Source organism: Cherax quadricarinatus, chromosome 88, assembly GCF_038502225.1.
Source record: "Cherax quadricarinatus isolate ZL_2023a chromosome 88, ASM3850222v1, whole genome shotgun sequence".
NCBI classification, from domain to species: Eukaryota; Metazoa; Arthropoda; class Malacostraca; order Decapoda; family Parastacidae; genus Cherax; species Cherax quadricarinatus.
Window position 1 is genome coordinate 16,909,875 of NC_091379.1, and position 23,951 is coordinate 16,933,825.

The 23,951-nt window shown below is 39.5% G+C and overlaps 1 protein-coding gene across 4 annotated transcripts in view; it reads left to right on the forward strand.

Moving 5' to 3' along the window:
• Positions 1-23,951, forward strand: part of LOC128698666 (von Willebrand factor A domain-containing protein 5A) — a 267,556-nt gene that overhangs the window by 40,088 nt on the left and 203,517 nt on the right. For all 4 annotated transcript variants that reach the window (XM_070104010.1, XM_070104012.1, XM_070104009.1 and 1 more), the window contains exons 4-6: positions 2,033-2,134; positions 3,431-3,542; positions 12,474-12,605. In XM_070104010.1, coding sequence (XP_069960111.1) covers positions 2,033-2,134; positions 3,431-3,542; positions 12,474-12,605 — 346 coding nt within the window. The remainder of the gene's footprint in view (positions 1-2,032; positions 2,135-3,430; positions 3,543-12,473; positions 12,606-23,951) is intronic.

The following is a 23,951-nucleotide window of genomic DNA, read 5'->3' on the forward strand; positions in this document are numbered from 1 at the left end:
GAGCCAGCAAAGGTTGGTTTGAGAGATTTAAGAATCGTAGTGGCATACACAGTGTGATAAGGCCTGTTCTGGAAGAAAATGCCAAACAGGACCTACAGTACTCAGGAGGAAAAGGCACTCCCAGGACAGTGTCTCATCAGTCATTGCTGCATCTTCAATAAAGGTAAGTGTCATTTATTCTTCATTTAGTAGAGTAGTACATGCACAATATATATTGTGCATGTAATACTCTACTATTGTGCATGTATCCTTCTCTTTGTGTGTAGGAAAATGTATATTTCATGTGGTAAAAATTTTTTTTTCAAACTTTTGGGTGTCTTGCACGGATTAATTTGATTTCCATTATTTCTTATGGGGAAAATTCATTCGCATAGCGGACATTTCGCATAACAGCCAGCCCTCTTGCACGGATTAAGGTCGCTATGCGGGGGTCCACTGTATTCTCCCTCTCTTCTACACACCCTAACCTGAGCCTCACTATCCTCATAAAAGCTCTTTACAGCATTTAGTAACTTACCACCTATTCCATATACTTGCAACATCTGCCACATTGCTCCTCTATCCACTCTATCATATGCCTTTTCTAAATCCATAAATGCAATAAAAACTTCCCTACCTTTATCTAAATACTGTTCACATATATGCTTCAATGTAAACACTTGATCTACACATCCCCTACCCACTCTGAAGCCTCCTTGCTCATCCACAATTCTACATTCTGTCTTACCTCTAATTCTTTCAATTATAACTCTACCATATACTTTTCCTGGTATACTCAGTAAACTTATTCCTCTATAATTTTTACAATCTCTTTTGTCCCCTTTCCCTTTATATAAAGGGACTATACATGCTCTCCGCCAATCCCTAGGTACCTTCCCCTCTTTCATACATTTATTAATCAAAAGTACCAACCACTCCAACACTATATCCCCCCCTGCTTTTAACATTTCTGTCATGATCCCATCAGTTCCAGCTGCTTTACCCCCTTTCATTCTACATAATGCCTCACGTACCTCCACCACACTTACATTCTGAACCTAGCTATTAATACTCGCGTACCTTCCACCCCAGGTAGATCTGTTTGTGACTTGAAAAAACTCACTGTGTGGGCGAAACGTTGTCAATAAAGGATCACATTAAACTGCAAATGTGTTTATATTTCCATATATGCAAGTGCATGACCTCTGATGCAATAATGATCAAGTATAAGGTGTAGGATGCTGCAGTCTGCTGTATCAAAGCTTTTCTAAGGTTAATAAAGAGTCCTAGTGGATATTCATTATTTTCAAGAGCTATGTAAAGTAAGTCTTTGCCTATAACCAAACTGGTAGGGGTTGAGAATACTTTGTGATGTTATAAAGGGGTTGAGAATACTTTGTGATGTTATAAAGGGGTTGAGAATACTTTGTGATGTTATAAAGGGGTTGAGAATACTTTGTGATGTTATAAAGGGTTGAGAATACTTTGTGATGTTATAAAGGGGTTGAGAATACTTTGTGATGTTATAAAGGGGTTGAGAATACTTTGTGATGTTATAAAGGGTTGAGAATACTTTGTGATGTTATAAAGGGGTTGAGAATACTTTGTGATGTTATGAAGGGGTTAAGAATACTTTGTAATGTTATAAAGGGGTTGAGAATACTTTGTAATGTTATAAAGGAGTATAATCTCTTGTGTATTAGTTTTTCAAGAATTTTGGATAGCACTGGTAAGTTAGATATTAGCTTATCATTGTTTACATCTTTTGGGTCTTCACCTTTGTGTATTGGAGTAACCATTTCTGTCTTAAGTAATGTTAGGAAAGTACTGGTTTCTAGTGATTGTTAAAAGTAATATAATGGTGGGTGAGATTAAATTTAAATCATGGAATGGGTGAGGTTTGAACCCATGGCAAGTGAGTCCTAAAACTCCACACATTCCATAATTTTTCAGTTGTCTTATTATGATTTTATGAGTTTAGATTACATTTATTTATTATGAACTTTTAGCACACACTATATGAACTTAACATCAGTTTAATGGAACATTACAGGTTCACTACCGGCTTCCAGTGGATGAGAGTGCTGCCGTGTATAAATTAGAAGCTCACTTGGATGGACGGACAATTTCTGCACAGTGTATGGAAAAGAAAAAGGTATATTTCAATGTTGAATTTATTAAGGGAGGTACCACCGTCCTGCCAAGTGAGTGTAAAACAATAGCCTGTAATTATTTTACATGATGGTAGGATTGCTGGTGTCCTTTTTTCTGTTTCATAAACATGCAAAATTTCAGGTACGTCTTGCTACTTCTACTTACACTTAGGTCACATTATACATACATGTACAAGCGTATATATACATACCCCTCTGGGTTTTCTTCAATTTTCTTTCTAGTTCTTGTTTATTTCCTCTTATCTCCATGGGGAAGTGGAACAGAATTCTTCCTCCATAAGCCATGTGTGTTGTAAGAGGCAACTAAAATGCCGGGAGCAAGGGGCTGTAACCCCTTCTCCTGTATATATTACTAAATTTGAAAGGAGAAACTTTCGTTTTTCCTTTTGGGCCACCCTGCCTCGGTGGGATACGGCCGGTGTGTTGAAAGAAAAGAACTATGGTGACATTGCACATCCCTGTCTAAGGTCTACTTTTACTGGAAAGTGATCTCTCTCTCTCCTACACACCCTAACCTGAGCCACACTATCACAAAAACTCTTTACAGCCTTTAGTAGCTTACTACCTATTCCATAGACTTGCAACATCTGCCACATTGCTCCCCTAACCACCCTATCATATCCCTTTTCTAAATCCATATAAGAAATGAAAACTTCCCTACCTTTATCTACATATTGTTCACTTGTGTGCTTTAGTGTGAAAACTTACTTGGTTACTAGCCCATTGCTTCTAGCATTTTAGGAGCTTTTACAGCACACATGGCTTGTTCTACTTCCCCATGAATATGATAGGAAGAGTAATAAGAACAAGAACTATTAAGATAAAATCAAAGAAAACTCAGATTAGTGTGTACACATGAACATGTACATGCATGTGTAGTGTGACCTAAGTGTAAGTAAAAGTGGCAAGATATACCTGTTATCTTGTGTGTATATGAGACAGAAGAAAGACACCAGCAATCCTACCATTATGTAAAACAATTTCAGGCTTATGTTTTACACTCACTTGGCAGGATGGTCGTACTCCCTTGGGCACTTGCTGTCTTCTAACCTACTACCTATCATTGTATATTATCTACACTTTCCTCATATTTAATAGGCTGTTAATTAGCTTTGTAAACTTCAGTTAGCAATAAATCATTATACAGAGACCAGTACTGTTATTCATTAGGTTGTTAGTTAGGTTTCCCTATTACTGGCTGATCTTAAATCTTTCATTGTGTTTACCAGAAAACTTTTCATAAAAAAATTTGTGATTTTCTTCATTGTATTTGGCAGGCTGAAAATGTGTACAAAGAGGCTGTAAGTGCTGGAAAAACAGCAGTCTTAGCTAGACAGGATGAAAATGCATCAGATGTGTTGCATCTGGACCTTGGCAATCTCCCTGCAGGTCAGTTACCTTGTAAATAATAACTGTACAGACACCTCCTCACTTAATTACCGAGTTCCATTCCTATGAGTAGGTTGGTAAGCAAATTCAAATCAGAATCAAAATTTTATTTCTTTGCTAAGGTTACAATGTGTGTTTGCATTTCATAATTTAATTGGTACAAAGAAAGCCACTATCATGTCGAGGCATTTCGAGCAGACTTGGTCGATAAGCTAGGAGCCGCCCCTTATCGATATTTCAGGCATACTGTACCGGTAGTGCGTTTGTGTCAGTCAACTTTAGATATTATTTTAATGTTACCTTTGCACTATTTGTAACATATTTAGTATATTAAATATTGAACTAGGCATTAAAAATAAAAAGTAAAATACACATACAGTGTACTCATTACTTACCTTAAAATATTTCTAGTCTTAACCCTTTCAGGGTCCAAGGCCCAAATCTGGAGTCACGCACCAGTGTCCAAGATATTTCAAAAAAAAAAATTGTTATTTTTTCTTATGAAATCGTAGAGAATCTTTTTGTGAAGGTAATAAAACAAAAAGTACGAAAATTGGTGGAAAATTGACGAAATTATGCTCTCGCGAATTTTGATGTGTCAGCGATATTTACGAATCGGCGATTTTGCCGACTTTGACTCCCATTTTAGGCCAATTACATTATTCCAATCAACCAAATTCTTAGCTATTTCACTAGTATTACTTCTATTCTATCGATTGAGCACAAGAAATCGCCAAGTCAACTGTTTCAACTACAAAATAAAGTGATCGGAAATTGTTAATTTGGCCAATTTAACACAAAGTTCAAAATATTCCAATTTCAAAATAGGGTCCAGAATAAACAATGTAGGCATTCCTGGCACTAAACTAACATTTCCTCTGTTCATTAGTTATGTTTTGAGGCTTTACAAATAAATTCCATTTTGATTTTTTTTTCACATAATGAATTTTTATTCACACCAAAAAATAGAAGATTTACTGTTATGCAATACTGTAATAATTGTATAAATATCATCACCATATTTGTGAATGTATATTAGACCCACCAGCTGATGTGTATTAGACGTGTGAGGTCGTTTGTTTACTCTTGAATATCGGCAAAAATTTAACATTTCTGCTACTTTGAGCTCAGTTTCAAGCCATTTCCAGTGCTAAAACCAATCAAAATCATCTCTATTTCTGTAATATGTCTTCCATTCTATCAAATGAGACCAAGAAATCGCAAATACAACTATAAAAAACATACGAGAAAACACTGCAAAGTTGCTGTTTTAATCGAAAAATCATGATTTCATTTTTTTTCTCTCATTATGCACAGTGTGCTGCAGGATCTGTTTTATGTGGTGCACACATACCACATAGATGTATTCTCTCATATCTAGGCCCAAATGTACCACTCACAGTTTATCAGAGTGAGCTGAGCTCATGGCGTAGATCTACGGTTTGGACCCTGAACGTAAAGCCGTAGATCTACGGGACGGACCCTGAAAGGGTTAATGTAGAGTGAGAGGTGAGAAGTATTTATTGTAGAAAGAGGAAGAAGAAAAAGAGGAAAGAATGGAAGAAGTACCAAAGAAGTCCACTGTAAAGGGGTTAGCTGGTGTGTTCTTGAATGTTTTTGTGGTAAAAGCTTCACAAACGTGTGTGAAATGAATATGTATGAACCAGCCATAAGCATACAGAAATTAATATACATGTATTTGTTTACATTCTCGGCATCTCTCTCGTTCTCTTGCTCTCGTTTATGATGGCACTTAATCGTAGTTGTTAGAAATTATTAAATTCAGTGAACAAGGTATGTCGTGGTAGCAGTAATAATAATAATCACTCTGGGGCACTTTAAAGGTCATGTACAGTGGACCCCCAGTTTTCAGCCAGTGCAAAAATCGGCCAATTTGGAAATCGAGCACTTTTTTCGGATTTCGTGCATCCACTCGAAAATCATTGGTACTAAATGTGTTCATCTTGACCACTCGTGTTTTCGTGACTCATTCTTGGGCACATTAAATGTCTTATTTTAGGTTAATACTATAGACATTTTCATTAATCCATCTATGATATTTTCTTCAAAATTACATAAGAAACATGTTACATAGCATACGTATAAACATTGCGAGTGGTGTCAGGTGGAAAGTAAACATTACGTTTTCTCGAATTCAGCGTTAGAGAAAACTGTGAATCTGGCATCTGGCCCAGTCTCCACCCTTAATACGCGTTTGTTTACAATTCTCGGCATGAATTATTCATTACGTCTCCCTTTGTTTATGATGGCATCTAAAGGTAGTTGTTAGAAATGATTAAACTCAGGGAACATGGTGTCGATGGTAATAATATGGTTGTGTGCTGCAGTGTAGATAGCCGGTAGGTGTAGCCCAGAGGGACTACATGCGTGTACCTACATCTACCGGCTACCTACACTGACAGTAGGTGTAGCCCAGAGGGACTACATACGTGTACCTACATCTACTGGCTACCTACACTGACAGTAGGTGTAGCCCAGAGGGACTACATACGTGTACCTACATCTACTGGCTACCTACACTGACAGTAGGTGTAGCCCAGAGGGACTACATACGTGTACCTACATCTACTGGCTACCTACACTGACTTCCTACAAATAAATACTACTCACCTCATGCCCTACATTAAGACTACAAATATTTTAAGGTAAGGAATGGATGTACTAACCACTGAAGAGCTGCAGCACTGTAGTTATTCCTTATAAAATTTATATTTTGTTAATATTTTTGGGTGTCTGAAATGGATTAATTGGATTTACATTATTTCTTATGGGAAATATTACTTCAGTTTTTGGCCATTTTGGATTTAGGCCAACCTTCTGGAACAGATTTATTACGAAAACCGGGGGTCTACTGTATGTATTTCGTATAGATGTGGTAGCTGGGCAAGCTACCACACCTACACGAAATATTTGACATTTAAAGTGCCCCAGAGTTGTTGTTGTTATTATTATTATTATTATTTTCTTTCAACGTACCAGCCGTATCCCACTGAGGTGGGGTGGCCCAAAAGGAAAAACGAAAGTTTCTCCTTTTAGATTTAGTAATACATGTATATACAGGAGAAAGGGTTACTAGCCCCCTGCTCCCGGCATTTTAGTCGCCTTTTACGACACGCATGGCTTACGGAGGAAGAATTCTGTTCTGCTTCCCTATGGAGAATTATTATTATTATTACCATCATTATTATTACCATCAATATACCTTTTTCACTGAATTTAATCATTTCTAACAGCTACACTTAGATGCCATCATAAACGAGAGAGAATGAGTGAATGAGACAGACGCTGAATATGTAAACAAACGGACGAACACACTGGCTTACCCTTTTACAATGAATTTCTTTTGTACTTCCATTCTTTCCATTTTTTCTTCCAAGTGCTGCTTCATTTCCAACTCTATCTTGTACTGTGGATACACAATAAAATACAAATTTATAGACGAAATATGTAGGCCTGGAGATTGCTTGATGCTGAGATGCCGTGCTGCAGTTTCTACAATGAAAGTTTTCGCACGGCATACGATACCGACTGGCCAGAGAGCTGGTTGTAAGTCTGAGCGGTCGTTAAACAGGTAGGTTGTTAAGTGAATAGTGCCTGTATTTCATTATATTATGCTAGACAACAAAATTGAACTTTTTATTCAGTTCAGAAACCAAATTAGTTGTTTTAAGCTACCTATGATGTGCCAGTCATGACTCTGAGCTTGTTGAGTCCCTGTCGAAGTTTCATTTTTAAGATCTTGTAGTCAATACTTTGAAGAACCACATATATGTTACCCAACAGTCATAAGTATTTTGCATAATTATTAAATGTGGTGCATGCAGTGATGAAAAATAATCTTTCTTAATGCAAATTCATTATATATAAATATACAGTATAACTGGACTTGAGTCCTGGAAATAGGAAGTACAATGCCTGCACTCTAAACGAGGGGTTTCAGATATTGGCAGTTTGGAGAGATATATTGTGTATTTTTATACGTATATACTTCTAAACTGTTGTATTCTGGGCACCTCTGCAAAAACAGTGATTATGTGTGAGTGAGGTGAAAGTGTTGAATGATGAAAGTATTTTCTTTTTGGGTCACCCTACCTCGGTGGGAGACGACCGACTTGTTGAAAAAAACAAAATACAGTACAGTGGACCCCCGGTTAACGATATTTTTTCACTCCAGAAGTATGTTCAGGTGCCAGTACTGACCGAATTTATTCCCATAAGGAATATTGTGAAGTAGATTAGTCCATTTCAGACCACCAAACATACACGTACAAATGCACTTGCATAAATACACTTACATAATTGGTCGCATTCGGAGGTGATCGTTATGCGGGGGTCCACTGTATAAGAAAACTAACACAAATTTCCAGTCAAACATATTTATATCACAGTTTTCAGACTTTTTCACTCTAGTTATGGCTCTTCCACACCAGTGTTCAACACTAGTTAACTATCAAACTGATTGTCAGGTTTTCCTGACGACTCTTCACCATGATGGTTGTCTTGGTGATATCATTCACTATGGGGTTCTGTTTCACAAACTGTACAGATTTAAGTTAATTAGAAACACATTCTTTAAACATGAACTGAAATTTTTGTTGGAGAGTGAATTATTGTTGGTATAGAACATTGACAAGTTATTGGTATACAGCATTGATAAGTTGTTGGTATACAGCATTGACAAGTTGTTGGTATACAGCATTGACAAGTTGTTGGTATACAGCATTGACAAGTTGTTGGTATACAGCATTAACAAGTTGTTGGTATACAGCATTGACAAGTTGTTGGTATACAGCATTAACAAGTTGTTGGTATACAGCATTGATAAGTTGTTGGTATACAGCATTGATAAGTTGTTGGTATACAGCATTAACAAGTTGTTGGTATACAGCATTAACAAGTTGTTGGTATACAGCATTAACAAGTTGTTGGTATACAGCATTGATAAGTTGTTGGTATACAGCATTGATAAGTTGTTGGTATACAGCATTGATAAGTTGTTGGTATACAGCATTGACAAGTTGTTGGTATACAGCATTAACAAGTTGTTGGTATACAGCATTAACAAGTTGTTGGTATACAGCATTGACAAGTTGTTGGTATACAGCATTAACAAGTTGTTGGTATACAGCATTGATAAGTTGTTGGTATACAGCATTGATAAGTTGTTGGTATACAGCATTAACAAGTTGTTGGTATACAGCATTAACAAGTTGTTGGTATACAGCATTGATAAGTTGTTGGTATACAGCATTGATAAGTTGTTGGTATACAGCATTGATAAGTTGTTGGTATACAGCATTGATAAGTTGTTGGTATACAGCATTGATAAGTTGTTGGTATACAGCATTGATAAGTTGTTGGTATACAGCATTGATAAGTTGTTGGTATACAGCATTGATAAGTTGTTGGTATACAGCATTAACAAGTTGTTGGTATACAGCATTAACAAGTTGTTGGTATACAGCATTAACAAGTTGTTGGTATACAGCATTAACAAGTTGTTGGTATACAGCATTGATAAGTTGTTGGTATACAGCATTAACAAGTTGTTGGTATACAGCATTAACAAGTTGTTGGTATACAGCATTGATAAGTTGTTGGTATACAGCATTAACAAGTTGTTGGTATACAGCATTGATAAGTTGTTGGTATACAGCATTGACAAGTTGTTGGTATACAGCATTGATAAGTTGTTGGTATACAGCATTGACAAGTTGTTGGTATACAGCATTAACAAGTTGTTGGTATACAGCATTAACAAGTTGTTGGTATACAGCATTAACAAGTTGTTGGTATACAGCATTAACAAGTTGTTGGTATACAGCATTAACAAGTTGTTGGTATACAGCATTAACAAGTTGTTGGTATACAGCATTAACAAGTTGTTGGTATACAGCATTAGCAAGTTGTTGGTATACAGCATTGATAAGTTGATAAATAAGACACCTGTGCGACACTTGCATATCTTTATTGGTAAAAATTTTGCCATCAAAGCAGCTTCAGTTAAATGAAGGTGAATATAAAACTGGGGACAGTAGAAAAAGTAGTTTTGAGGTTATCAGTCCCTCAGCCTTAATAAGAGGTTATCAGTCCCTCAGCCTTAATAAGAGGTTATCAGTCCCTCAGCCTTAATAAGAGGTTATCAGTCCCTCAGCCTTAATAAGAGATTATCAGTCCCTCAGCCTTAATAAGAGGTTATCAGTCCCCCAGCCTTAATAAGAAATTATCAGTCCCTCAGCCTTAATAAGAGGTTATCAGTTCCCCAGCCTTAAAAGAGGTTATCAGTCCCTCAGCCTTAATAAGAGGTTATCAGTCCCTCAGCCTTAATAAGAGGTTATCAGTCCCTCAGCCTTAATAAGAGGTTATCAGTCCCTCAGCCTTAATAAGAGGTTATCAGTCCCTCAGCCTTAATAAGAGGTTATCAGTCCCTCAGCCTTAATAAGAGGTTATCAGTCCCTCAGCCTTAATAAAAGATTATCAGTCCCTCAGCCTTAGTAAGAGGTTATCAGTCCCTCAGCCTTAATAAGAGATTATCAATCCCTCAGCCTTAATAAGAGTATCAGTCCCTCAGCCTTAATAAGAGGTGATCACCTCTTATTAAGGCTGAGGAGTGAGGAGCTTCTTACCGCGAGGCATGGTGAACAAGGTCTGCTAACATGGCGTTCCCACAATGCACCACTGGGTCCCAGATTTTTTTTCTACCACGCACACCGACCCCACACACCCATTCTCTCACACCTAGGCCTACCACCCTTTTCCCGCAAAATTTGAAGGCGCTAGAATTTATGCGTTCTAGTACGTCAAAAACCCTAGCTCGTAAGCCGTACTAGTACAGCCGAAATCCTGAAAGGGTTAATAACCGTACCATACACTCCCAGGTATACTAAATAGGCTTATTCCCCTATAATTTTTACACTCCTTTTGTCCCACCTTCCCTTTATATAAAGGAACTATTCACATTCTCTGCCAGTCTGAAGGCACCTTCCTCTCTTTTACTCATTTATTGAACAAAAGTGCCAACCACTCCAGAACTATGTCCCCACCTGCTTTTAACATTTCTGTCATGATCCCATCGATTCCTGCTGCTTTAATTCCTTCAATTCTACCCAGTGCCTTAAGCACCTCCCCCACACTCACATCCGGCTCTTGTCTCTCTTTATCAACTACAATTCCAAAAAAGAAATAAAATACAACAATTTTTCTCTTTTGTGAGTATTACATTGTTGATATATTTTAAAAGCCTTTAGTAATACAAAGCATTTCAGGTAAGCTAAATGTTTATTCAGAAGTTAACAGCTCTGCCACAAACCGTATATTACTGAACATAAGATGACCTGTGGAGTTAATAAAAGTATTAGTCAGAGGGCTGAAGAAGGGTTGTTGAGGTGGTTTGGTCATTTAGAAAGAATGGATCAAAGTAGAATGACATGGAGAGCAAATAAATCTATAGGGGAAGGAAGGCAGGGTAGGGGTCGTCCTCAAAAAGGTTGGAGGGAGGGGGTAAAGGAGGTTTTGTGGGCGAGTTGCTTGGTCTTCCAGCAGGCGTGCCTGAACATGTTAGATAGTGAATGGAGACGAATGGTATTTGGGACCTGACGAGCTGTTGGAGTGTGAGCAGGGTAATATTTAGTGAAGGGATTCGGGGAAACTGGTTATTTTTATATAGCCGGACTTGAGTCCTGGAAATGGGAAGTACAATGACTACACTTTAAAGGAGGGGTTTGGGATATTAGCAGTTTGGAGTGATATGTTATATATCTTTATCTTTCTTTCTTTCAACACACCGGCTGTATCCCACCGAGGTGGGGTGGCCCAAAAGGAAAAACGAAAGTTTCTCCTTTTACATTTAGTAATATATATAGGAGAAGGGGTTACTAGCCCCTTGCTCCCGGCATTTTAGTCGCCTCTTACAACACGCATGGCTTACGGAGGAAGAATTCTGTTCCACTTCCCCATGGAGGTAAGAGGAAATAAACAAGAACAAGAACTAGAAAGAAAATAGAAGAAAACTTAATGGGGTGTGTGTATATATATGCTTGTACATGTATGTGTAGTGTGACCTAAGTGTAAGTAGAAATAGCAAGACGTACCTGAAATCTTGCATGTTTATGAGACAGAAAAAAGGACACCAGCAATCCTACCATCATATAAAATGATTACAGGCTTTCGTTTTACACTCACTTGGCAGGACGGTAGTACCTCCCTGGGCGGTTGCCGTCTACCAACCTACTACTTAGTATATATCTTTATGTATGTTTCTAAACTGTTGTATCTTGGCACCTCTGCAAAAACAGTGATTATCTGCGAGTGAGGTGAAAGTGTTGAATGATGATGAAAGTATTTTCTTTTTGGGGATTTTCTTTCTCTTTGGGTCACCCTGCCTCAGTGGGAGACGGCCGACTTGTTGAAAAAAAAAAAAAGTTGATGGACTGATTACATCATCTTTCCTTTGCAACTACACCTGCTGCCTCTGTATTTGACTGAAGAAGCCTACTGTTTAGGCAAAATGTTTCAACATTACAGTAAGATACTGCTGCACATGTCTTATCAACTTGTTATTTTATATCATTTTCAACATAGGTAATTTGCTGTTGATCCCCAAGCACATAAACCATATGTGAAGTAGGGATAGATTAGAGAGTAATACAGAGCGAGTTCAGGTGTTTGTGGTACATAATATCATATGTTTAAGAACGTCTACTGTTTTGGAAATTGTCTTTAAAGTGTTCAGGATGTTTGAGTTGAAATTTAGTTTGCTATCAAGGTGTATACCCAAGAACTTATCCTTGCCCTGTCATTTGATTGATGTATTAGTTACCTTTGTGTCAGAGGAACATTTTTAGCTTTTTTCCAAACAATATGTAGAATGTCTTATGAAACGTAAATTGTATATACTGTACTGTATTTCAGAATCAGAAGCTGAGCTCAACATCAGCTGTATAATGGACTTGAAGGTGCAGACTGATGGTGGAGTGAACTTTGTGCTGCCAACAGTTCTTAACCCTCGGTATAGCCCATCATCCACTTCAGAAAAGTCCAATGGTAAGAACAAACTTTATGGTTATCTTAGGAGTAAAAGGTTATTTTTACTTACATCATCCAGCAAAAACTCAGTTGCAATGGGTACAGTACTCAAAAAAATCTGTGTATTTGGAGGTAAACTCATAACAGAATAGTGCCTGTGATTTACCTTTGATTGGCTTGGAGAGTCTTATTATTGCTTCCCAGCTTGAAGCCAAGCTTCTCTTCTAATCTAATGAGATAGGTTGTCACTGCTTGCAGTGTGCACCCACACTTGGGTAATACACATTTGTTGATTATTTACAATGTGTAAAATTTTGTAGTTTTCTCTCAAACCTTTTTTATTTTCTTTCTTGTGATTCAGCCAAGTATCTTATTGACATGCTTGTACCTTTTACATCAGGCTTGGAAATGTTTCTGCAAATTGCCACAGACACTTTTAGTCTGAATTCTTTCATTCTGTGTTCTCCCTGTCTTTGTCTGTCATTCCTCCAATTCATGTACCTAGTTTCATCCTTAACCCCTTTGGTGTTGGTCCCATAAAATTATGACTTTGAAGTCAATGTTGGTCCTGTAATACAACGCCAAAATTCTAGCGGCTTCAAATCTTGCGGGAGAAAGCTGGTAGGCCTGTCATACGAGAGAATGGGTCTGCGTGGTCAGTGTGCACAGTATAAAAGAAATCCTGCAGCAAGCAATGCATAATGAGATAAAAAAAACTGCGATCGTGTTTTTCTTTAAAACAGCGACTTTGTGATGTATTTTCATATTATTTTTTTATTATCACACTGGCCGATTCCCACCAAGGCAGGGTGGCCCGAAAAAGAAAAACTTTCACCATCATTCACTCCATCACTGTCTTGCCAGAAGGGTGCTTTACACTACAGTTTTTAAACTGCAACATTAACACCCCTCCTTCAGAGTGCAGGCACTGTACTTCCCATCTCCAGGACTCAAGTCCGGCCTGCCGGTTTCCCTGAATCCCTTCATAAATGTTACTTTGCTCACACTCCAACAGCACATCAAGTATTAAAAACCATTTGTCTCCATTCACTCCTATCAAACACGCTCACGCATGCCTGCTGGAAGTCCAAGCCCCTCGCACACAAAACCTCCTTTACCCCCTCCCTCCAACCCTTCCTAGGCCGACCCCTACCCCGCCTTCCTTCCACTACAGACTGATACACTCTTGAAGTCATTCTGTTTCGCTCCATTCTCTCTACATGTCCGAACCACCTCAACAACCCTTCCTCAGCCCTCTGGACAACAGTTTTGGTAATCCCGCACCTCCTCCTAACTTCCAAACTACGAATTCTCTGCATTATATTCACACCACACATTGCCCTCAGACATGACATCTCCACTGCCTCCAGCCTTCTCCTCGCTGCAACATTCATCACCCACGCTTCACACCCATATAAGAGCGTTGGTAAAACTATACTCTCATACATTCCCCTCTTTGCCTCCAAGGACAAAGTTCTTTGTCTCCACAGACTCCTAAGTGCACCACTCACTCTTTTTCCCTCATCAATTCTATGATTCACCTCATCTTTCATAGACCCATCCGCTGACACGTCCACTCCCAAATATCTGAATACGTTCACCTCCTCCATACTCTCTCCCTCCAATCTGATATTCAATCTTTCATCACCTAATCTTTTTGTTATCCTCATAACCTTACTCTTTCCTGTATTCACCTTTAATTTTCTTCTTTTGCACACCCTACCAAATTCATCCACCAATCTCTGCAGCTTCTCTTCAGAATCTCCCAAGAGCACAGTGTCATCAGCAAAGAGCAGCTGTGACAACTCTCACTTTGTGTGTGATTCTTTATCTTTTAACTCCACGCCTCTTGCCAAGACCCTCGCATTTACTTCTCTTACAACCCCATCTATAAATATATTAAACAACCACGGTGACATCACACATCCTTGTCTAAGGCCTACTTTTACTGGGAAAAAATTTCCCTCTTTCCTACATACTCTAACTTGAGCCTCACTATCCTCGTAAAAACTCTTCACTGCTTTCAGTAACCTACCTCCTACACCATACACTTGCAACATCTGCCACATTGCCCCCCTATCCACCCTGTCATACGCCTTTTCCAAATCCATAAATGCCACAAAGACCTCTTTAGCCTTATCTAAATACTGTTCACTTATATGTTTCACTGTAAACACCTGGTCCACACACCCCCTACCTTTCCTAAAGCCTCCTTGTTCATCTGCTATCCTATTCTCCGTCTTACTCTTAATTCTTTCAATTATAACTCTACCATACACTTTACCAGGTACACTCAACAGACTTATCCCCCTATAATTTTTGCACTCTCTTTTATCCCCTTTGCCTTTATACAAAGGAACTATGCATGCTCTCTGCCAATCCCTAGGTACCTTACCCTCTTCCATACATTTATTAAATAATTGCACCAACCACTCCAAAACTATATCCCCACCTGCTTTTAACATTTCTATCTTTATCCCATCAATCCCGGCTGCCTTACCCCCTTTCATTTTACCTACTGCCTCACGAACTTCCCCCACACTCACAACTGGCTCTTCCTCACTCCTACAAGATGTTATTCTTCCTTGCCCTATACACGAAATCACAGCTTCCCTATCTTCATCAACATTTAACAATTCCTCAAAATATTCCCTCCATCTTCCCAATACCTCTAACTCTCCATTTAATAACTCTCCTCTCCTATTTTTAACTGACAAATCCATTTGTTCTCTAGGCTTTCTTAACTTGTTAATCTCACTCCAAAACTTTTTCTTATTTTCAACAAAATTTGTTGATAACATCTCACCCACTCTCTCATTTGCTCTCTTTTTACATTGCTTCACCACTCTCTTAACCTCTCTCTTTTTCTGCACATACTCTTCCCTCCTTGCATCACTTCTACTTTGTAAAAACTTCTCATATGCTAACTTTTTCTCCCTTACTACTCTCTTTACATCATCATTCCACCAATCGCTCCTCTTCCCTCCTGCACCCACTTTCCTGTAACCACAAACTTCTGCTGAACACTCTAACACTACATTTTTAAACCTACCCCATACCTCTTCGACCCCATTGCCTATGCTCTCATTAGCCCATCTATCCTCCAATAGCTGTTTATATCTTACCCTAACTGCCTCCTCTTTTAGTTTATAAACCTTCACCTCTCTCTTCCCTGATGCTTCTATTCTCCTTGTATCCCATCTACCTTTTACTCTCAGTGTAGCTACAACTAGAAAGTGATCTGATATATCTGTGGCCCCTCTATAAACATATTGTATTTCAAAATTCAAATTTATTTATTTATTTGCAAGTAATGTGTTTACAATAATGGGTTGCAGTGCAAAGAGAGCCTCTGTTATGCCTGAGCATTATGGGCCGACTTAATTTAATGGCTTACTGACTACTAAACACTAAAGAAATTTATCATAGTTGTACAATAGTTCTATTAATTATAAATGAATCTGATTTATATAGACAAAGGATATATTCATATATACAAAAGATGAGGTAATCAGTCCCTCAGCCTTGGAGTTGGTGTGAAGAGCACCGTAGTCATGAAGAATCTGGAGCATAGGCAAGAAGGCTGGTACTTACAGACTGGCGTCAGGTGAAATGGGGATAAGTATCAGATGAATGCTTCGTCACTGGTAGGCAGGATTCTCCAGTGGAAGTAGGTCATGCCCAAGGGTATGACCTACTTCCATCTACATGTACATTTTGTTTGCCCTCATTGCATCTAAGAGCATGTCATAGTGGCCCAGTAGTTGAGAGGCAGGAGCAACCTGCTCTATACTCATGTTGTCCTGGATGGTGCAGGTGATCTTACCTCTTACAGCCCTTTCAAAAAATTTTAGGATGTAGGACATGAGTACTTTCAGTCTGTAATTCTTTGCAATTGTTTTACTGCCACTTTGTGGAGTGGGGCTACGTATGTTGTTTTTAGTGACCGTGAGACGACACTTGTGTCTGTGCTCCCTCTCCATAGAATGTTTAAGGCACATGAAAGAGGTTTCTTGCAGTTCTTGATGAACACAGATTATAGTACATTCTGTATTCTGTAAGGCAATATTACATTTTATATGCTTTGAGTTAACATATTGTACAGTACATTCTGTATTCTGTGAGGTAACTTCAGTAGTTTAGATACTTTGCTAATTCTTTGCATACAGTAAGGGATGATAGACTAGAATTAACTGCTGTCAAGGTTTTCATCTACCCCATGGTTGTTAATTATATTTGTTCTGTTCTTTTTTTGTATAGTGCATACTGAATTTATGGAGAACAGTCATATGTATGTTGATCTCTTTATTCATATTTCTTAAAAATCTATCCTTTTATCTGTACTATTGTTGTGGCCTCCTACCAAACTGGTGGTTAAGTAGCTAACCTGCCAGCCTGCAATACCACTGGGTATGTCGTGAAACCCAATGTAGAGACTGCTGAGCCGGCCTGATTGACAGTGTTCAGCAGGCTCTCATGGAATGTATCTGCTGGTCACTGGTTTTTGTTCACCAGACACACTTGCTGGTGACTGGCTTCACCAGACTCTCACGGAATACACCTGCTGGTGGCTGGCCTTCGAGTGTGTTCACCAGATGGCCTTATGATGTACATCTACTGACAGTTGAGTGTGTCCACCAGACTTCTTCAGGGAGTGGACACCTGTTGACTTAGGCTTCTGTAGCAGACCTCAGGGACCTGTGGGTCTCTGTCATGACATGGACAAGTGGGAAGCCAGGCTGTGTGTAACCTGGTGAGCGTTGTGTGTCAGATGACACGGACAGAATCAGCTTTATGAACGCATCGCCTTACGTTAAATCCGCCATACGAAGCATTTGAACGGAAAAATTTTGCCTTGCCTCACGATAAAAGACTCGCCTTACGTGATTCATCTGGGACGTGTCCCACGTGTGGCCTCAACTGCCCCGTGGGTGCCAGTGTTTACAAGCCAGCCAGTGCGGTCACATTTAAGCATACATTCGGTACATTTCATATCGGTGTTTTTAGTGCTTTTAGCTGCAAAATAAGTCACCATGGGCCCCAAGAAAGCTTCTAGTGCCAACCCTGTGGTAAAAAGGGTGAAAATTACTATGGAAATGAAGAAAGGCATAATTACTAACTACAAATGTGGAGTGCGTGTCTTGGAGCTGGCCAGGTTGTATACCAAACCCCAATCAACCATCGCTACTATCTTGGCCAACAAAATGGCAATCAAGGAAGCTGTTCTTGCAAAAGGTGCAAGTTTGTTTTCGTAACAGTGATTGCAAGTACTCGAAGATGTTGAGAGACTGTTATTGGTGTGGATAAACGAAAAACAGATAGCGGGAGATACCATCTCTCAAGTGATCATGTGTGAAAAGGCTAGGAAGTTGCATGACGATTTAATTAGAAAAATGCCTGCAACTAGTGGTGATGTGAGTAAGGCCAGCAAAGGTTGGTTTGAGAGATTTAAGAATCCTAGTGGCATACATAGTGTGATAAGGCATGGTGAGGCTGCCAGTTCGGACCAAAAAGTGGCTGAAAAATATGTGAAGGAATTCAAGGAGTACATAGACAGTGAAGAATTGAAACCTGAACAAGTGGTTAATTGCGACGAAACAGGCCTGCTTTGGAAGAAATTGCCAAGCAGGACCTACATTACTCAGGATGAAAAGGCACTCCCAGGACATTATTATTATTTTTTTATTAACACACTGGCCGCTTCCCACCAAGGCAGGGTGGCCCGAAAAAGAAAAACTTTCACCATCATTCACTCCATCACTGTCTTGCCAGATGGGTGCTTTACACTACAGTTTTTAAATTGCAACATTAACACCCCTCCTTCAGAGTGCAGGCACTGTACTTCCCATCTCCAGGACTCAAGTCTGGCCTGCCAGTTTCCCTGAATCCCTTCATAAGTGTTACTTTGCTCACACTCCAACAGTGTGTCAAGCATTAAAAACCATTTGTCTCCATTCACTCCTATTAAACATGCTCACGCATGCCCGCTGGAAGTCCAAGCCCCTCGCACACAAAACCTCCTTTACCCCCTCCCTCCAACCTTTCCTAGGCCGACCCCTACCCGGCCTTCCTTCCATTACAGACTGATACACTCTTGAAGTCATTCTGTTTCGCTCCATTCTCTCTATATGTCCAAACCACCTCAGCAACCCTTCCTCAGCCCTCCGGACAACAGTTTTGGTAATCCCGCACCTCCTCCTAACTTCCAAACTACGAATTCTCTGCATTATATTCACACCACATATTGTCCTCAGCCTTCTCCTCACTGCAACATTCATCACCCATGCTTCACACCCATATAAGAGCGTTGGTAAAATTATACTCTCATACATTCCCCTCTTTGCCTCCAAGGACAAAGTTCTTTGTCTCCACAGACTCCTAAGTGCACCTCTCACCCTTTTCCCCTCATCAATTCTATGATTCACCTCATCTTTCATAGACCCATCTGCTGACACATCCACTCCCAAATATCTGAATACATTCACCTCCTCTATACACTCTCCCTCCAATCTAATAGCCACTCTTTCATCACCTAATCTTTTTGTTATCCTCATAACTTTACTCTTTCCTGTATTCACTTTTAATTTTCTTCTTTTGCATACCCTACCAAATTCATCCACCAACCTCTGCAACTTCTCTTCAGAATCTCCCAAGAGCACAGTGTCATCAGCAAAGAGCAACTGTGACAACTCCCACTTTGTGTGATTCTTTATCTTTTAACTCCACGCCTCTTGCCAAGACCCTCGCATTTACTTCTCTTACAACCCCATCTATAAATATATTAAACAACCACGGTGACATCACACATCCTTGTCTAAGGCCTACTTTTACTGGGAAATAATCTCCCTCTTTCCTACATACTCTAACTTGAGCCTCACTATCCTCGTAAAAACACTTCACTGCTTTCAGTAACCTACCTCCTACACTATACACCTGCAACATCTGCCGCATTGCCCCCCTATCCACCCTGTCATACGCCTTTTCCAAATCCATAAATGCCACAAAAACCTCTTTAGCCTTATCTAAATACAGTGGACCCCCGCTTTATGATCAGCTACCAATGTGACCAATTATGTAAGTGTATTTATGTAAGTGCGTTTGTACGTGTATGTTTAGGGGTCTGAAATGGACTAATCTAATTCACAATAGTCCTTATGGGAACAAATTCGTTCAGTAATGGCACCTGAACATGCTTCTGGAATGAAATAATATCGTAAGGCGGGGGTCCACTGTACTGTTCACTTACATGTTTCACTGTAAACACCTGGTCCACACACCCCCTACCCTTCCTAAAGCCTCCTTGTTCATCTGCTATCCTATTCTCCGTCTTACTCTTAATTCTTTCAATAATAACTCTACCATACACTTTACAAGGTATACTCAACAGACTTATCCCCCTATAATTTTTGCACTCTTTTGTTCCCTTTGCCTTTATACAAAGGAACTATGCATGCTCTCTGCCAATCCCTAGGTACCTTACCCTCTTCCATACATTTATTAAATAATAGCACCAACCACTCCAAAAGTATATCCCCACCTGCTTTTAACATTTCTGTCTTTATCCCATCAATCCCGGCTGCCTTACCCCCTTTCATTTTACCTACTGCCTCAGGAACTTCCCCCACACTCACAACTGGCTCTTCCTCACTCCTACAAGATGTTATTCCTCCTTGCCCTATACATGAAATCACAGCTTCCCTATCTTCATCAACATTTAACAATTCCTCAAAATATTCCTTCCATCTTCCCAATACCTCTAACTCTCCATTTAATAACTCTCCTCTCCTATTTTTAACTGACATATCCATTTGTTCTCTAGGCTTCCTTAACTTGTTAATCTCACTCCAAAACTTTTTCTTATTTTCAACAAAATTTGTTGATAACATCTCACCCACTCTCTCATTTGCTCTCTTTTTACATTGCTTCACCACTCTCTTAACCTCTCTCTTTTTCTCCATATACTCTTCCCTCCTTGCATCACTTCTACTTTGTAAAAACTTCTCATATGCTAACTTTTTCTCCCTTATTACTCTCTTTACATCATCATTCCACCAATCGCTCCTCTTCCCTCCCGCACCCACTTTCCTGTAACCACAAACTTCTGCTGAACACTCTAACACTACATTTTTAAACCTACCCCATACCTCTTCGACCCCATTGCCTATGCTCTCATTAGCCCATCTATCCTCCAATAGGTGTTTATATCTTACCCTAACTGCCTCCTCTTTTAGTTTATAAACCTTCACCTCTCTCTTCCCTGATGCTTCTATTCTCCTTGTATCCCATCTACCTTTTACTCTCACTGTAGCTACAACTAAAAAGTGATCTGATATATCTGTGGCCCCTCTATAAACATGTACATCCTGAAGTCTACTCAACAGTCTTTTATCTACCAATACATAATCCAACAAACTACTGTCATTTCGCCCTACATCATATCTTGTATACTTATTTATCCTCTTTTTCTTAAAATGTGTTACCTATAACTAAACCCCTTTCTGTACAAAGTTCAATCAAAGGGCTCCCATTATCATTTACACCTGGCACCCCAAACTTACCTATCACACCCTCTCTAAAAGTTTCTCCTACTTTAGCATTCAGGTCCCCTACCACAATTACTCTCTCATTTGGTTCAAAGGTTCCTGTACATTCACTTAACATATCCCAAAATCTCTCTCTCTCCTCAACATTCCTCTCTTCTCCAGGTGCATACACGCTTATTATGACCCACTTTTCGCATCCAACCTTTACTTTAATCCACATAATCCTTGAATTTAAACATTCATATTCTCTTTTCTCCTTCCATAACTGATCCTTCAACATTACTGCTACCCCTTCCTTAGCTCTGACTCTCTCAGATACTCAGATTTAATCCCATTTATTTCCCCCCACCGAAACTCCCCTACCCCCTTCAGCTTTGTTTCGCTTAGGGCCAGGACATCCAACTTTTCATTCATAACATCAGCAATCATCTGTTTCTTGTCATCCGCACTACATCCAAGCACATTCAAGCATCCCAGTTTTATAAAGTTCTTCTTCTCTTTTTTAGTAAATGTCTACAGGAGAAGGGGTTACTAGCCCATTGCTCCCAGCATTTTAGTCGCCTCATACGACACGCATGGCTTACGGAGGAAAGATTCTTTTCCACTTCCCCATGGATAATAGAAGAAATAAAGAAGAACAAGAGCTATTTTGAAAAAGGAGAAAAACCTAGATGTATGTATATATATATATATGCATGTGCGTGTCTGTGAAGTGTGACCAAAGTGTAAGTAGGAGTAGCAAGATATCCCTGTTATCTAGCGTGTTTATGAGACAGAAAAAGACTCCAGGACATAAGCCTATGAAAGACAGGCTTACTCTTCTGATGTATACTAATGCTAGTGGTGATTGCAAAGTGAAGCATTTATTGGTGCATCACTCTGAAACTCCCAGAGCATTCAGGCAAAACAATGTCCTCTAGGCTAATTTGTGTGTGCTGTGGAGGGCAAACAGTAAGGCATGGGTCACTAGGGACTTTTTCTATGACTGGTTACACCATGCATTTGCCCCCAATGTGAAAAATTACCTAATGGAAAAGAACTTGGACCTTAAGTGCCTCCTGGTATTAGACAATGCTCCTGGTCATCCTTCAGACTTGGCAGAGCGACTTTCTGGGGACATGAGCGTCATTAAGGTCGTTTTTGCCTCCTATTACCACTCCTCTCCTGCAGCCCATGGACCAGCAGGTCATTTCAAACTTCAAAAAACTCTACACAAAAGCTAAGTTTCAAAAGTGCTTTAAAGTGACCTCAGACACTCGATTGACCTTAAGAGAGTTTTGGAAAGATCACTTTAGTATCCTCAGTTGTGTAAACCTTATAGTTAAGGCTTGGGAGGGAGTGACTAAGAGGACCTTGAACTCTGCTTGGAAGAAACTGTGGCCAGAATGTGTTGAAGAAAGGGATTTTGAAGGGTTTGAGGCTAACCCTGAGAAGTGTATGCCAGTTGTGGAATCCATTGTGGCATTGGGGAAGTCCTTGGGGTTGAAGGTTAGTGGGGAGGATGTGGAAGAGTTGGTGGAGGAGGACAATGAAGAACTAACCATTGATGAGCTGCAAGATCATCTTCAACACCAAGAGGCCAGACCTGAGGAAACTGCTTCAGAGGAGGGGAGAGAGAAATTGAGTCAGTTGCCTGCTTCAAAGATTAAGGAAATGTGTGAAAAGTGGGTTGAACTGCAAACCTTTATGGATGAAAATCGCCCTGACACAGCTACTGCAAGCCGTGTTTGCAACCTGTACAATGGCAATGTTATGGCCCATTTTAGGAAAGTTAAAGGAACGGGAGGTACAGAGCTCTATGGACAGATTTGTTGTGTGACAGAGGTCCAGTGACTCTCAAGCTGGTCCTAGTGGCATTAAAAGAAGGGAAGTAACCCCGGAAAAGGACTTGCTACCTCAAGTCCTAATGGAAGGGGATTCCCCTTCTAAACAATAACAACTTCCACACTCTCCCTTCCTCCCATCCCATCAATCATCACCAGATCTTCAATAAAGGTAAGTGTCATGTATTCTATTCTTAGTAGAGTAGTAATTGTGCATGTCTTCTTCAGTTTGTGTGTGTTAAAATTAATATTTCATGTGGTAAAAAAAAAAAAAAAAATTTCATACTTTGGGGTGTCAGGAATGGTTTAATTTGATTTCCATTATTTCTTATGGTGAAAATTAATTCACCTTACGATAATTTCGGCTTACGATGAGCTCTCAGGAATGGATTAATATCGTAAGGCGGGGGGTCCACTGCATTGTGGAAAGCCAGGGTGTTGTAACCCGGTGAGCATTGCGTGTCAGGTGACAGGTGACACACAAGTATTCTTAGAAAAAAAAAGTCGGTGTTGTAACCCGGTGAGTTAATGTCAAATGATGCAGTGAAAAGGACATAAAGAGACTGAGTGTTAAAACACGGGGGTAAGGCAGTGTCGTGGGTGTACCATGGTGAAGGAGTGTTATAACAGAGAGTAAAAGGTGTCGTGTGACACATAAGAGAAGGGCATTATAATGCAGAGACAAAGTGGTGTCATAGGACACGATGAAGGAGTGTTTTAACACTGGGATTGGTAGTGTTGTAAGACACCTGAAGATGGCAGTGACATATGACACTGGGGCACTTAGGGTTATGATGATTTACTTGTACATTGATTGTTTATGTGACTTTGTATATTGTGTATGGCTTTGTATAAGGTAGCTATGCCAAAGATAAGAGTAGGAGTTAGACTCCTTGTTATAATTTTATGCAAAATATTTCTATAAGTAAAGATTATAAATTTTCGTGTTTATTTTTGTAATCCCAAGCTCTCCCACGTTACAACACTAGTAACAGGTA